Source organism: Camarhynchus parvulus, chromosome 1 (genome assembly GCF_901933205.1).
Source record: "Camarhynchus parvulus chromosome 1, STF_HiC, whole genome shotgun sequence".
Classification (NCBI taxonomy): domain Eukaryota; kingdom Metazoa; phylum Chordata; class Aves; order Passeriformes; family Thraupidae; genus Camarhynchus; species Camarhynchus parvulus.
The window spans coordinates 66,477,196-66,493,754 of record NC_044571.1 but is presented as its reverse complement, the minus strand read 5'-3'; the positions used below and the strand labels follow the sequence as shown (position 1 = coordinate 66,493,754).

Sequence of the window (16,559 nt, the reverse complement as noted above, 5' to 3'; positions counted from 1 at the left end):
ATCTCAGTCTATCCCTTAAGTCTATCCCTTAAAATATCCGTTAAGAAGGAACTTAATAAGGACAAGAGCTGATAGCATCTGCCAATTCTAGTTCTGTGCCCTCCAGTGTCACAACACTGCTTTCTTGAAATGACATCTAGTTTTGTTTTATGTTTTCTTTTTTTAATGGATTTGAAACATATTCTAATTAGGCAATACAATTTCATTTTGTGTCTTTAAAACGCAAAGTCCTTGTGTGCTAAAAATTTTGAAATGAAATGTCTGGCCATAGATTTAATTTCATAGTAATTTTTCTGAAGCTTTGAAAAAAATATTGTTTGGATTTTTTTCCAACACACTGAAATATCAAATATTTATTTATTCATTTCTTCTTTTTATATCACTGTTAACAATAATAGACATCAATTTATGTCATATAATTTCTTATTCAGTTTGTTGTCTGGTTTTAAAAAGACAAGTTGTTTTTCTTCTTTCTCTTATTCGGAGAGTTTCTCTTGTTTTAAAACCTTTTTGAAGTTTTCTTGAAATATAAAAATAGAACATCTGTGACAGATCTGTTTTGAACATATTTCACATTTCAGGATCCAAGGAGATCTGGTGGTCTGTGGTATTAGCTTGTTAATTTCTTGATGAATGGCTAGAAAGGCCACGAAGTGCACTCAGTGCAGCACGTCTTCCGAAGATAGATGATCTCAAATAAATTCTATTCCCAATCAGTTTTTGATTTGTTAGGTGTTAAACCATTTCTTTGTAAGGACAGTGTTTACAAGCCTTGTAATGAGACAGCCCTGTGAGACCTTACTCTTCTTGCTGTAATTTTGATAAATGGAACTCTAATTCATAAAGGATATAGTGATTGAAGGGCAACTCCAGGTCCTGTACACTTTCATTTAGATAGATGTTTGGTACAGTACAGCAAAACTAAGGTGCACTCAACAGAGTGATAAATTTTAACAACAGCCAAACCAGAGGGGTTTTTTCCATCAGGACAAAGAAGGACTATCTATTATACTTCATAGAAACAAATGTATTTTTAATATTATAATCCAGAATGGATTTTATATATATTTGTCTTGTTGCTAAGCTCCAAATTTGCCAAAATAATTTAATGCCTTCTACTCTACCATGTTTTTTACACCTGTGTCTGGCAATATTTCTGTAATCTGGTACACTCATCACAAAGAATTTAAAATACCCTAATTTCAAGTTCTTTGGATGTAGTTTAAATGTTAGTAATGATTTGGAGCTTGGGGCTTTCTTCCCAAAAAATTAAAAAATAATTTAAAAAATATATTTTCACACATAAATAATTTTATAGAATTGTCATAAATCAGTTTCTGCAGAAATTATTGACTCTTACTCCAGATTAGTGCTTTTCAATTAGTTAATTTTATTATCTCATTTTATAAAGATCAGAAACTTACATAAAAATGATTAGAGCTACCAAAAAGGAAGGGAATGGTGTTTTGGTGCTTTCTTCCTCCACCATGTCAGTTCACTTCAGGCCCGGTCTCCTCTGGTGTCACAACAGGCGTTATTATTTATGTCAAATGATGCTCAACTCCCTCACTGTAAACAGAAGTATACCAAGATACTGACCTACTAATTTAATATGCAGAACAATTCTGATGTAATGCAACTGAAAATCTGTTACAGCACATTACTTTTTTGTGGTTTTTTCCTAACTCCTACCATTCTTACTTCTTTTTGTGAATAAGGAAGAAAAAATAAATACAAACCAACCAAACAAAAAAAAATCAAAATTTGTACTAATACTGAAAACTTTTCCAACAATTAGTTAATTGAACAAGTTTTAAATTGGGCAAATAGTTATAGTTAGTTGAATTAAGTAAAAACCTATACAAGTGAGGTAACAATCATAGCCTAATAAGTGAACAGAGCAAAACACAGCATATTTACAATACAGCAGCACCATCTTAATCGCTATCAGAATTGTCCTAATGAAAGTAACAGCAAACAAGTCCCTAATTTTGCGCTTGGTGAAAAAAACAGGGTTTTGATTACTTGTTTCTCTTCACCTTTTCAGAGTTTCAGAATGTAGTTTCAGAACCAGCTATTGACTTAATAGCAATAGTATCCAAAAACTTAATATTAGGCCACATAAAACATGAGTTATCTCAGCCTGTGAGGAAGTGGCATGTTAGCAATGATCTTCAAACAGAGTAAACACTCCCTCAAAGATATGCCTACAGCAATTTTATTTATGTGGTGTGACTCTCCTGTGCACAAACTAATTAAAAGTCTCTAATTAATTGTAAGAGTAGGAGGTAAAATCATAACATCTTCCCAACTGCTTGCAATAACAAAACTGCCTGATACATCAATTCTGTTCCATGTATCTATCTTCACTAACCTGTCTGCTTACTGTATTCCTCTTAGTTGTGCTGTATTAATAGGGGCCCATGAGTCTGTGCATTTTACCTCAGCATTTTGCATCTGCCACGATAGTTTTCATCCTGTTTAAATTCAGCCATTGTGGAAGGCAAACAAAATCCATATGTGCGTAGTTTGGCCTATTTTCACACTCAGTCTGTAGCTTACTAGGAAGCAAATTTCCAAATTATCCTACAAAAAAAGAGAGATAGTTTAGAGAATTTATTTCTTGATTGACAGCAGTGGAGATGCCCAGGTCTTGTGTGGTCCAAGGTGAAGATGCAGGGTTTTCTGTTTAAGAAAAAAAATAGAAATCTTTCTTGTCTGAGGCCACTGTAGTCCATAGTACTGAAAATAAAACTTATGACCTCTTCCAAGCTAAGAAATACTATGAGGAGGTCACAACAGTAACATGAAAGGTATTTATGATATTAAACCTAATTATAATTCTGTCATTTGACCACACTAGGATTTATTTTTGTATCATAAGAATAAAATCAGGCAAGTTCCAATAAAGATATTCCCAAAATTCAATAAGTTAAATCTTCTGCCATAAGAAACCATCAGGCTGAATAGAAAAAACCAACTGTAGTCAAGAAAAATGAATATTATCCATGAAAACCTTTAGGTAATTGGCACATATCCACATACTGCCACTTTTATTGTGTTGCTTAAAAACACACACACAGATGTGCACCAAAGTTCCCTCACCATGCTTGTCTTTTTTTCCAGTCTTTTCTGAATCTCTGCATAGCCTACCTTGCTGTTACTCTGTATCAGAGATAAACCAACTCCTACTTCACCACTCTGTCCCTCCTATCTGAAAAGACAACAATCCTGAGAGATTTTGATTCCTGAAAGCAGCTTCTTTATTTAGAGTGGGTGGCTTGTGCTCTCAGGTCAGTCAAAGTCAGGGCACCAGGAACCCAAAAGAAATTCCTGCTGAATTTGTTGCAGGTGGAAAACTAATGGAACAACATTGAACACAAAGTAAATAGCAATTATTAAAACCAGGAGAGTCTTTGTGGAAAAGTTTGTATTTTATTCGGGACAGGACAGAAAACAGAATAGACCTGCATATTTTGTAAACCTTGGTAAAGTTTTAGAAAATGTTCCTTCTTTTCTTTTTGATAAAGATGATTTATACTGTAATGTTTTTACTACTTGGCTGTTGTTGTTTTATATTTAAAATATTATTCAGGTAAATTCACAACATTTGTAACTTTTTTTTAGGCACTGAAGAGGATGTAGTGAAGTCAAAGAAAACTTTCCGAAGTCAAGCTGTGGTAAATCAGAATGCAGAAACAGAGCTTATGCTGGAAGGAGATGATGATGCTGTTAGCCTGCTCCAAGAAAAAGAGATTGATAACCTTGCAGGTAATTATACTTTTCATTAGTACTAAGATAAGAGTCAAAAGGCTCCTTTAAGCTTGTTAGTTCTTAACCTTTGTGGTTAACGTCTTAATATTCACAGCTAAGCATACAATTGCAATATGAACAGATTCTTTGCATTTCAGATTTTATTGCTTCCTCTCTACATCCTTGAGGTATGGGCAGTGAGTACAAAGCTTTTGCCCATTGCACAGTCTTTGAGCAGAGATGTGAGAAATAGCAATACCTCAGGCGCTTTTATTAGTGAGGGTCACTTCTTGAAAAGCCTGTAAATTCCAATGTGAAGCCTCTTTTTATTTATTTTTTTATCTGTTAAAGTGTAGATGGACTCATTCCACAAGTCAGGGTTTTGTGAGTCAGAGTGTGCTTGTGCCTGATCCCAAGTGCCATGCAGCTTGTGCAGAGACACCTGCCCTCCTGCTGGCACCCAGTTCTCTCAGTGATGGAGTTAAGGGGGATCTGCAGTATCTCAACCCATCTGTCACAGCAAGAGAAAAAGTTGCCTGTTTTAAGCAAGGACTAAGAGAGAATGAAGCTGTGACCAAGCTATGAACTTTGGGAGTTAGCATATGAGCTGGGAATGAACCTTCTGTAAATATGCACGAAAGAGCCCTTCTGGTCCTTTCCTGGGTGAAGGAGTCAGTGAGATCTGTTCATATCTTCTAGCAGGTTCTGTTACAGCTCTGTCTTAGAGGTGATACTATCTTCCCTGGGAAGTAGTCTGGAAAAAGGACATGTTGAAAGTTGAAAATACACTCTCAGATGGGATAAAACTGAGAAATATTAAATGTGCTAGGAAGTTTTTTAGATTAATTTACTTAGGAGTATCTTTATTAAACTACTCCCCTAAAGGAGAGTTTTGTGATCATGATTTTTTCTGCCTAACCAAATTTCCAAAATAGCTATCTTTGCTCCTGCACTTTCTTCTGATACCATAGTAAAAATCGGTAGCAAAGACAAGATCATAAGTAGATGATTTAAAAAATAAAAATAAAATCAAAGCAAAACAAACAAAAATCCCACAAAAAAAATGAAAAGGCAAAAAACCCCAACAACCCCAACAACGTGGAAGTTAGTCTCGTACTTTAGAACTAAAGCAGAGCAGAGAGGGAGAAAGAGATGCTTTTATTTGGGAGCAAGCATCAGTATATGATTATCACAGTTAATATGTCACTCTGCTTGCTTTCTCAATCTGCAGCTAACTGCTGCTGAGACACTGTTGTCTAAAGTCAATAAAATAGTGCATCAAGCGGGACCATAAGTGGGATAATTTGATCAATGTCCCTTTCTCTTTTAGAAGGAAAACTAGTATTGCTTTGGCTAAGTTCTTATATCTAGGAACACTGTTTCCAACTAAACATGCACATAGTAGTTTAAAAGGCTGTTTAGAGGCTGAAATATGTATTTAATTGAAATACTGATAAAAAACTGCAAAATGGGCATGAAAAATTCTTACCCAGTCTCAAAAATCTCGGTCAGAAATTAAGTTTTCTCTATGCCACAACACTGACATTTTGTTCAAACACACTGATGCAATACTATTCCTCTAGCTACCTCCCTCTGCAGAAACCTAGTATTTCAATGTGTCCTTAAGAATTAATGTGCAATTTATCCTTTTACTCAGGATTTCTGCTGGATGACAACTCCTGCTCTCTCAGGACATGGCACAGTCATTCTAGTCCTTTGCTTTCACTGCTCGTAAAACTGGGAGATATTGTCAGCATTGCAAAAGTAGAAATAATAGAAAGTGAAAAAAAAAAACTTTTGAAATATTGACAGGATGCCCTTGTGTTCCCTATCAATGCTAACAGAGCAGGCAAACTGCTTCCAAGTGTGGTGAGGTGATGTGATAATGATGCCATATGGTACCAAAACCTGTGAGCTTCTCAAAAAGAGCCCACACTCCACTATCTCAGTTTTACCATTAGATTAAGTGCAGCCTTTGCTACTCATCTCTCACTCATCTTTGGAGCTGATGTTGAGAGTTAATGATCACACACAGTATCATACGTGTCTTCTGTAGATTTTACATTGGTAAAAAAACCCCGTGAATCCCATGATACCCTCTCTTTAGCTGCTGATTTTGCAGGATTTTCCATACAATGATATCACTGTTTTTCCCAGTTTTCAGTATATAGAACATGGCTCTGAAACTTGAGTCGAATAACTGAAATCAAGAAAAGCAGTAGGCAAAAAAGGTGTGGGTTTGGCCTAAGAAGGTCTGAACAATCTCTGTCGGCTCTGAAGAGCACGTCCCAATAAAGTCACACTGTCTGTTCTTGTCTAATTCTAAAGAGTTATGTACATTTAGTATACATGATCTGGAAATCTTTGAGATCTATCTGGTTATGGCATAGCACAGCATCATTTATATCTAGTTACTGCTCACAGTGAAATGACACATAGGAATTTCTATATTCCGATATGCCTCCAATTTAACTTTAAAGCTTAAATCAATTCAAACCTGATTTACAACGATTTGGATTGTCTCAGTAAGAGATAGAAATTAAACAAAATCTTTATAAACCAGGTTTCAATTGATTTAAGATTGTCCACATTTAACTAAAACAATTTAGCATTGTTTATTCCATGAAACTAAGGCACATTTTAAACAGATGAGGCTTTGGGTTTTAGAAAATTTTTAACTAAGAGGATATAAATAATACAATATTTTGATTTGTGAACTTAAAACTGAAAAAAAGGGAAGTTTGAAACAGATTGAGATTGTTCATACAAAGTTATCTGTACATACCTTTTGTTCCAGAGAGTCTTTATAGTTTTTCATCAACCATGTGGCACAAATCAATGTAAAGTTTGCTTTGATATATTGCATATGGTATGGAGAATTTTTAAATAATTATAGTCTGAATATTTTTATTATATAATCTTAGTATTCCATATGTTGCAATTGCAGTTGGTCAGATTTCATTATATTAAGTAACATTTTAATAAAATATGAAAATCTAATTCCATGTTATTATGGTCTTAGGATTATGACTTATAAATTTGCATCACAATTTTTAACAAAAGCAGTATTGAAACTGTCTTGCAGTATGAGTTAGTGAAAGACAGCGTTCTTGTTTTAGCATTTATGTATTAAAATATTTTACATGTTTCTGTTTCAGTTTTAGCTCCTTTTCTTCCCAGACTGTTCACTTCAAGAGGCAAGTCACATCTCTGTTAGAACTAATGATTGAGATAGCCCAGTCAATTTTAACAGTTTCCTAATATATTGTGAATCTCTGGGTAATACAATCAAATCCACTGTAGTGAGTTGATATTACTAACTCTTGTCCTTTTCCATGTACATTTCCTAATGCTGCAGTAGGGCTCTTAAATACTTATGTTTTCCCTTAAGATCCTAAGAATTTAAATTTGCTAACAGTTTGTCTCCTGCTTAGTAGGTGATTGTTTCAAAATGAAAAATCTGTGGGTGTGTTCTAATGTTATAAGCTTGCATTTTTACAAGGATATAAGGTAGTAGATCTAGTAGATATGCAGTTTTCTTTTAACAAAGTTTTGTTGTTTGGGTTGGGTTGCTGGGTTGTTTATTTTAGAGCACCGATTTTGCATTAAAATAGGTCATTAAAAAAATAAATGTTGATCTAGTCAAGTTTTATGAATTCTATATTTTAGGAAGATGTTCTCTTGTCTTTGTTCTGAAGGTGCATTTCACTTGCTGAGACTTGTTTGTGTGCATTTGAGAGCAGAATTTAGCCTTGACGTTTTTGAAAGATACATGTTCTTAACTGGAGCACATTTCATCTATTTTGTCATAGAGCTGTTGACAGCAGCAAACATACCCCAGCCAAGCAAGGGATCCTTGATGGAATCTTTTGCTACTCTCTAAAAGAGTATTTTCTAGAAAGAAAGAAAGGAAATAAAAATAGGAGGATATGATGCTTTGAGTTATTTTAGGAAGACAAAGGGCTTTGGCAGGCATCTGGTTACTTGCGTGGGCTCAATCAACTCAGAAGCTGACTTCCTCATCAGCCACAGTGAATTACAGCCTCACAACACTCTTGCAAGAATAAATACATGTTATTTGCTCCATTATATGAGCAGATTGAGCAACTCATCCAAATAAACATGAGGAAAGCCATTAACTGCCTTTAATGAATTTTAGTCTTACTGTATCATAACCTTCAGTACAGAATCTTCCCTTCTTCATGGACATCTGCCTTGAGATGGAAGAAGCCTCCCTGCTAGTACAAATAGGCCAGGAATTTTGATACAGATGCAGCACTGCCATAACTTTTAACAACTTTGAACTTCAGAGTAGAAATATTTCTAGAAAGCAGCGCTATTACTGATAAACATGAGCTGATTTTCCATCTGAGCCAGCACAAGTAGCAAGTCCATCCTAGCCTGAGGACTAAATGTGAAAAACCTTCTCTCCAGACTTCTTGGGAGTGTGCTGAGTGTCTTCACTTACTGCCCTGTGCTAAGGAACACATAGGTCAGAGGGATTTGACAGCTTGTATTATTATTAATGAGATATAAGACCTTTCACTTCCAGGTCATCTTTTTGAAGTCCAGACAAACATTATCAACATCTGTTTTGTGGCCTATGCAATATAAGCCTTTTGTCTCTTTTCAGACAAACTAACAGAAATCATCATAATTTTGACCGATTTCCAAATTAAAACATTTTAGATGATGTCATTAGAATGAATTGGAATAGTGTCAAAAGTTGTACTACATAGAGTTACAATTAAAATTGTATAGCAGTACAAAAAGAAAAATTAAAAAAGATATATTATTTAGCGCATGGGGAAATTTTCTATTCCATGTTTTAACTAACATGAAGTCTCGCATAGGACCAGATGCAGCAATAAAACCACTAACACATCAAGGAACTGCACCTAAAGCCACAAAGAAACTTTGCAAAATAAGTATTTTTTATGGAAAACATATATTTTGACTCATCTTCAGATGTATAATACACATTTAAAATTTATACATATACATTTTGCATTATGGTAACACTTCTTTTGGCCAAGTCTGACAAGAAATTTTCTTTACAAGAGCTGAGCAGTGTAGACCAATCTCCGGCAAGCAAAGCTGTTTGAAACTTTATCTTACTTATTCCTAAGGTGTAAAGGAGGACCATATTTTCTTGAGTTTTCTTCTGTTGCCATTCTCAAAATGTTAATAATATGTATAGTATTATTTCTATTGTTTTTGTTAACAGACTAAACAGGTAGACAAACAGTAGATTTTCTTAATGAAAAAAAGCAACATAAACTTGAGCATCTACTGAGAAGGCAGATTTTCAAATTATTTGCTTTTTCAGGCATATAAAAATAATGTATTTGAGGCCAACTACAGAAATATTTCTTGTGTTATCTTCTGTTAGAGTAATGGATTGAAAGAAAAGACCAAATAGTGTTGCTATTGTCTCCAGCAGTGACCACAGCCTACTCAGGACATTTAGGGATAGAGGAAAGGAGTCATCTTCATCCTTCTCCCTTCTGGAGAACAAAGCACAACAGTGGTTCCAAGGGTGATCTCATCTTCCCTCTCCAGCTCTTCTCCTCCTGCCCTAGCGTGTTCTCTCCCATGGAGCCCTGTTGTCCATCACATTCTCTCCTTCTCCTGCAGCAGTTGCCATCCACACGCCAGTGGCTCTGATGGTCTGGAGCGGCCCAGAGGTCAGAAAGCAACAACCATAAGGGAAACCCAGCAAGGACTGTAGCAAGTCCACAGTGGTGCTTCCTGATAATTCTCTCTCAGCCTCTAACAGCTTGTACTTTTGATACTTCCAGAGCCAGAGGTAGTCATTAGCTTGCTTGCTTTCTTCTTTTCTTCTTTCTTTCTTTCCTTCCCATTTTATCTCTCTTCTCTCTCTTACACTCTTTTTTTTCTCTCTGTCTGGAGGTGGCTAAGGTACCATAAGCTTTACCATACTTTATGCTTTTTACCTTTAAGAAAGTATGTATATCCATGTGCCCACACAAATAAGTAAGTTAAGTAAAAATATAAAAGTTTCAATAGAGAATACAAAAAGTCTTAATATTTCTTCTAGTTTTTCAAGCTTCCCAGTGGAAACTTTTCACTGAATTCAGCATGCACTACTAAGTAGATTTTTTTTTTCCTTTCAAACTTGATTATTATTGCAAATTAGCATTCAAGATAGGAATTTCATTGGGGCAGATGCTTGTCTGGCAAAATGACAGGAATGTGGAAGAAGAGTAATTCCGTTTCCCATTCTCTGATAGATACATAACCATACAAGGCTTTTACTTCCAAACATGGAAATTTAATTCAGCCAGATTTTCGTAGTTTCTGTTTTTTACGTATTCAGATTTTGATCCTCAAGTCTAAGTATAAAAAAGAAAAACATATTTGTATGAGTTTAATTTGGAGTATAGATTCAGGCATAAACTGAAAACAATTATATTTTTGATATGTAGTTGGCTTTCACACTGAAAAAGAAAAAGGCCCGCAGTTTCTATAGCATACTATTTTTAGACAGCTCAGTGTTTATTCTAATCATTTTTTCCATATTATTATCCAAAATATCTTAATATTTTATAAGGTGGTTGTCGGTCACATATGATAGTGCTCCTAAGCACAGCTTTGAAGAACTCTTCTCTTTGTACCTTAGTACATCAACTCAAAGACTGAGCACCTTCAACTTTTAAAATGACAACCAGATTTCCTGCTTTCCAAGCTTTAAAATTAAATCAGTTCAAACTCTGTTGGATCGTATTTATGAGTGGCTCTGAGAGTGCTTCATATTTTGTTACTGTCCACTGATAACAGTCTATTTAATTTGTTTTTCCCTACATTGCAAAACTCTTTTTTTGAAATTTCTAAGGCTGCAAAATTAGGCTACATTGGAGCCTATGACTTCACAGGTCTGTAGCTTCTCCCTTTTCCTGATGTGCCACACCCTGGATGGAACGGGTTAATTCATCAAAGGCCAAGCTGATGAGCTACCTGATATATAGGAGACTGCAGGAAGACAGGCCTAGACATAAGGAAACTCCACCATTTTGCATCTTATTTCATCTTCACTATGCAATTGGTTCCCATGCAAAAATCCATTTATTCTTCATAGGAACATATTGGGACTAACCCACCATAGATTAGTTGAAGGAATGTATTCAGAACTGTATTGACAGTATCTATGTTTAAACTAAGCACTTTCATTGACCTTCGGACAGCACTTTTTTTGCCTTTCCTTTTTTCGTCTGAAGCAAATTAGATCAGTCAAGAAGACATTTTGGTCAGTCTTGGTTTAATTAACCAGAAATTGTACCAGAGGAAGCCTCATCCCATGCTTTTAGCTCAGCTTTCTAAAGAAACAAGGTTTATGTAAGCACCCTCTGTTAGTCTCTATCTTTGTAATTTCTGAACCTGGAAGCCATTTTGAACAAATTTTTGAACAAGAGTAAAGACTTGAGAAGCAATAAAATTCCAGCAATGGAATCAGGTCAGTAAGGAAAAAGGGCTGAATGACAGAGCCTGCCACATCACTTCTCCTTTCAATAGGTACCAGAGGATATTTGTGGAGGAATCTTCTGAATTACCCTAACTGTGGGAATGCAATACATGCAGCCAACTAGTAGACACAGTTGCACTAAAATTGGCTCTGGTATGGCTTAAAGATACTCATATTTTCAGAAAATTTTGAAGTTAACAACTGCTGCATCTCAAGTGATTTTTCCAAACATACCTGTCAAGTTATATGTTGATCCAACAACCTATGTCTTCATTCCCACACAGATATAGGAGTTACTATCTGTATAAGTGAAATTTAAAATATCATGAGCTATCTGAACATAACATTTCTGTTCACTCTGGTCTCAAGAAATACAAGACTTACAGTTTATCTGAAGAATTTTTCCATAATGGAGACTGGGAGGAATGAAAGCTGAAGGGCTTATTTCCTTAAATTTCTAATCAATTGAGCCCTATGGGCATGACAAGGTACACAAACTGGACTGTATAAAATACCTGTCAAGTCTGGTTTGCTCAGACTGGCATCTGGGATTTGATCCCTTGTGTTCCTGACTTGTTAACTCAAGTTCCTGTTTCAGTGGTATACCATTGTAGCAGGCTTCTCTCTCTGCTTTCTCCTTTCTTCTTTAAATGAACATTAAACATGTTATTCTTTTGAACATTAAATATGCTTTTCTAGGGTGTATTTTTTTCTGTTACATTTTGATTAAATAGCTAGCTATAGTGACTCTCTCAGAGAGAAAAACTGTTACTTATGTGTGTGTCAGCATCACTTAAGGTTTTCTAGGTTGAAAAAGTATCTTATGTTTTACCTGACAATGAGGAGGGAGCTAGTGCAGGTCCTACTGCATCAGTGTAGAATACTCACATCTGGATGCATGGCCTAACAATCAAGTTCTTAAGTTTCTAAACCGTCTTAATTTACTCAGTCCTTCCAAGGTATAGCTTCAGGCAGAGCACATTGTATGAATCTAATTTTGAAGTGGCAAATGTGTGCATTGCAGTAGTGAGGTCCCTATCCCAAATATTTATGTTTCTGGCCAGGTGTAAATCATTAGGGAGAGTTGTGACTCTTATTAATACCTGATCATCTGGCAGGTTGGCACTTGGACACGTCCTGGAAAAACTCTAAAGCCATGTAAGCCATTGGGAACTTCAGCACATTCAGAAGTTCTCATGTGTGCCACAGAGTAAATCTGACTTTACCTGTAAAAGGGAGCAGGTTATGTTTCTGTTACTTTGGGCTGTTAGACACACAGTTAATTGTTCCACAAGACCTTCAGTGGTTCAGTAAGACTGACTTTGGTTTCGCGTTGAGTTTGTCTTTGCAATTTCTCTAACTGTTCTATGAAGTGGCTGCTTCCTATCACCCTTGGAACAGTATAAAGAAATTGTTATTCCTAGAAATATTGGGAGGCATGTTTTCCCTCAGGAAAAAGTACTATTTAATATTTTTCTTTTAATGAGACTAGGAAGGTATAGAATTAAAATAATAATAATTTACCCATGAAGGTGCATGTGTCACTTAATTCAAGTATATAGGTGAGTATGTATATGTTTGAGATAAAATTACTTTTTTCTTCTCAAGCAGCACTATATTTAACAATTTTCACAATCTCATCAAAAACTATGTAATTCTTTCTTACTATTTTATTCACAGTTATAATATGCAAGATTGCTTTTATTTACATTTTCTTTTTAGTCAAACACACTCGCTGTTTTGGCAACCACTTAAGAGAATTGAATTGCTGTAATTGTTCAGTCATTGTTGTTGAAAAAGACCATTTAAGTTGATCTTATACGTTAGTAGTAGTAGTGTTGCATGCTTTATGGAGGAAAGGGGGGAAAAGTGGGGAAAATCTTGAATATCAGGGCCTATCCACACTGGCTATGACATTTAAACAAACAAAAAAAGTCAACCCCTCTCTCACAATATGAAACATATGATTGTGCAGGGGTAAAAAGCCAACAAAATAAGCTTGGATACCTCTGAAAACAGGAGAAATTATTTTGGGATATTATTCAGTGGTGGAAGAGAAAACCAAGATTATAGTCATATTTAGATTTGATTCTGGTTTTTGCATTTAAAAAGTTGTGCAAATTAATGAAACTGTTGAAAGTAATGAGTAAAGGGAGCTGTATATGTACATTCTTATAAGGGCCTTGGCTTGAGTGAAGTTACTGCCTTCAAGTACTTGCTGTAGTGGAGAACAAATTGGGGGCAGCCATCCTCATGTAAGTGCAATATATTTACTGCAGAAATCTTTTTAAAGGGTAGTGTGAATCAAATTTAGGATGACAATGGGAACAAAAATAGACTAAATTCTGTGAATTGTTTAGGAATTTTACCTTGTTTACTAGTTATTTACTTGGCACTGCATGTGTTAGTTTAGATGTTAATTGGTTGAAATATTTTTCAGACTAAAGAGCTTTTCCCAAAAGATTCTGGTACCTATACCTCTTTCTACTTCCATGCTATGTGACTTTCATTTCAAGAAACTGAAGTTTTTGTGTGCTTGTGCATGTGCTACATCTAGTTTTTTTAAGTATAAGGATTTCTGTACCTTTCAAATACAACTCAGTGCCAGATACATGTGGCTTTACAGTTAAAGCACTGAGGAAATTTCAGTTGTCTTATTTCAGGTATCTTGTGAGTGATTTTTATTATTCTTATTATCTAAAATTCTTGTGTGTCATATCAAATTACAAAATGTAATTTATGCAAACTATTTTACTTAGGATAAGTATTGGTTTCAGTTAATCTATGTTGAATATATTTATATGAAAAAAGATCTATATGTTTTTTCTTTTAAACTAGTATCAGTTAAAAATTAAATATGCCAACATCCACCTGGTTTTTTTCAGAGTAATTACCAGTAGGTTGTAAAATTAAATTGGTTGAACTGATTGGATATGTTTTCAAAGTACTTGTCTCAGCTAATACATTTTTATTTATGGGTAATCACCAAAATTTTATTTTAGAAGTTAGACTTCTAGGCCTGCAGCAGGTAAATGTCTTTTTTCGTAATTCAGCATATAAAAGCATGTACCTTACCCTCCTTAGGAGTAATTGTGCCCAATCATCTTAGCAGGTATACCTCCAGTGTAATTTTCAGGCTCATGAATGTAACACGTGTTTAGCTATCACAGCTAAAAATGACAGTTTATGAAAATGAAAATATTTAAAATAATGAGTTCAAAATACCACTCTTTAGCAACTTTCCTTAAAAGGTGTAATTTTACTGATATTCCATTAGCAGATAACAAACTTTTAAACCTAATAGAACTTTTCACTTGGCTTGATTTGCTTTACTTGAACTTGAAAAATACAGGAGCTAAGTTACAAGAACAGGGAATGAAGTCTCTGTTTAACAAAAATTACACAGGGGAGCAGGGAAGTTACATTCTGCTTTTATTCACTGGGACCTTCTAATTTCACAATTATTTACTTTTGGAAAGAAAATATTATTTTAAAAGGTAGATGTGTGGTAGAGTTTATTTTAGAAATGTAAATCACATGGGCTGACCACTGGGATCAGGCAACAGGGAAAAATCACCATTTGAACAGATTGCTAGACCTGTGTGTCTGAAGTGATTTCTGGACTCGTTTTAAGGCCAGAACTTCTGTGGTAGGTCGCTGCCTTTCTGTTGCGGTCGCCCCGATAGCTCCGGAGAGGTTCGGTAGAGGCAGCGAAATGATCCTTAAAGAGAGATGCTTTTGCTTAGAGTCCCAAGAGCTGACAAGCGCCCTAGACACGGGTCCCCTACACAAACGCCAGCTTGTTGGGCGAAGCGAGGCAGCCACAGGTTGGCTTTCCCCTGGAGCGGGAAGGGAAGCGCCCTCGGTGCCGCCCGCGGTCCCTGCGCTGCGCGGGGAGCGCCCGGCAGCATCCCCGGGTGCCGCTGCTGCTGCGCGGCCGCCTCTCCCCCGGGCAGCACGGCCCTGGCCCCGGCCTTCTCCGGGGCCGCAGCCGCGCTGGAAATGAATATTTACATCCCCTGGAAAAGCGCAGCTCGCCACCGCCGAGGGGCCGGGCGGAGGCTGGAGCCGAAGCTCGTTATCCTTCCCGAATGCGAATGAGCCCGTCCCGCGGCTCTTGGCTCAGGTGTGCTCAGCTTTTGTTTCATTAGATTATCAATTGGGTTTGGGAAGGAGATCCAGAGCTTCCCGATAGCTCGGTGCCATATGGAAAATCTGCGCTATTTTGATTATGCTCTATGTAAACATTTTAATATCGGATCCTTAAAATCCAGAGACTGTCCCAAAGGGGATTAAAACATAATCCTCTCTCTCTATAGCTGTAGTGGATTAATTTCGTATTCTCTCAGTGGCTGGCTTGCTCCCTGAAGGCTACAACAAAAAGACTCAGTGCTCCTTAAACATGCTATGGAATTGCAAGTTGTAATTGGAGATTTCCAAAGGACAAGTGTAAAAATGAAACACTGCTAATACCGATTTTTTTTTCATTTTGTGCTTTAAGAAAAGAAAAAGTCTGTAAAGATATTTTTAAACTTAGTTTGAACATCCCCTTTCCTGAAATCCCATAACGTGACTGCTATTTATTTTGCTTTATGGTTTTGGGGGGTTTTTCCTTTGTTCGTTTGTTTTTGTGGGTATTTTTTTTTTCTGTTTTTGTTCTTTTTTTCCCTAAACAAAAAAAAAAAACCGCAGGAAAACCTTTTCTCATCTGGAAAGTACGATGATGCTTATTCCTTGTCGCATTGTGATATCTCTGACATGTTTACCTTGCAACAAATCTAGGGTGTCATTTGAGTAGAATGCAGGGCAGATGCCAAGGTACCAGTCTGGGAGGGATCTCGGAGCCTTTTCTCGGGAGGAGTAGAAAGCCAGAAATCCCCGATTTCCCCTGCCTCCAGGAACGGGCTAAGAAGCGACTGTTCCCTTTCCCTCCACATTCACCCCTGCTTTTGCAGCTCTGCCCCCTGCTCCAGTCCGCCAGGGCACATCACCCGCTAACCGGAGCGCACCATTGTCTCCGCCTGAATGGCAGATTATAGGGTTTGGCCTTTTGGCCATTAAATAGCGGTGGCTTTATTTTTATTTTAGCCACACAACACCAGGGAAAAAGAGGTAATTGGATTAAATTGATGTTCTTCCTTCTGGGATTCAGCAAAGCCCACAAACGCCTCCTTAAAGTGATAGAATATCGGGTCGTTTCCAGGACGCGTCTTTCCAAGGCGCTTTTCTCCCGGCACAAAGGCCCGGGAGCCCATCACCCTGCGCCGGGCCAAGTGTGTCCGAGAAGGGACAGAGGAGGGACAGAGCGCTCTGCTTGAGAGGG

At 36.6% G+C, this 16,559-nt stretch overlaps 1 protein-coding gene across 13 annotated transcripts in view; it reads left to right on the top strand.

Annotated features, from left to right (window-relative positions):
- The window catches only part of NBEA (neurobeachin), a 453,637-nt gene that overhangs the window by 288,018 nt on the left and 149,060 nt on the right, over positions 1–16,559 (top strand). For all 13 annotated transcript variants that reach the window (XM_030944908.1, XM_030944837.1, XM_030944889.1 and 10 more), the window contains one exon: positions 3,628–3,771. In XM_030944908.1, coding sequence (XP_030800768.1) covers positions 3,628–3,771 — 144 coding nt within the window. The remainder of the gene's footprint in view (positions 1–3,627; positions 3,772–16,559) is intronic.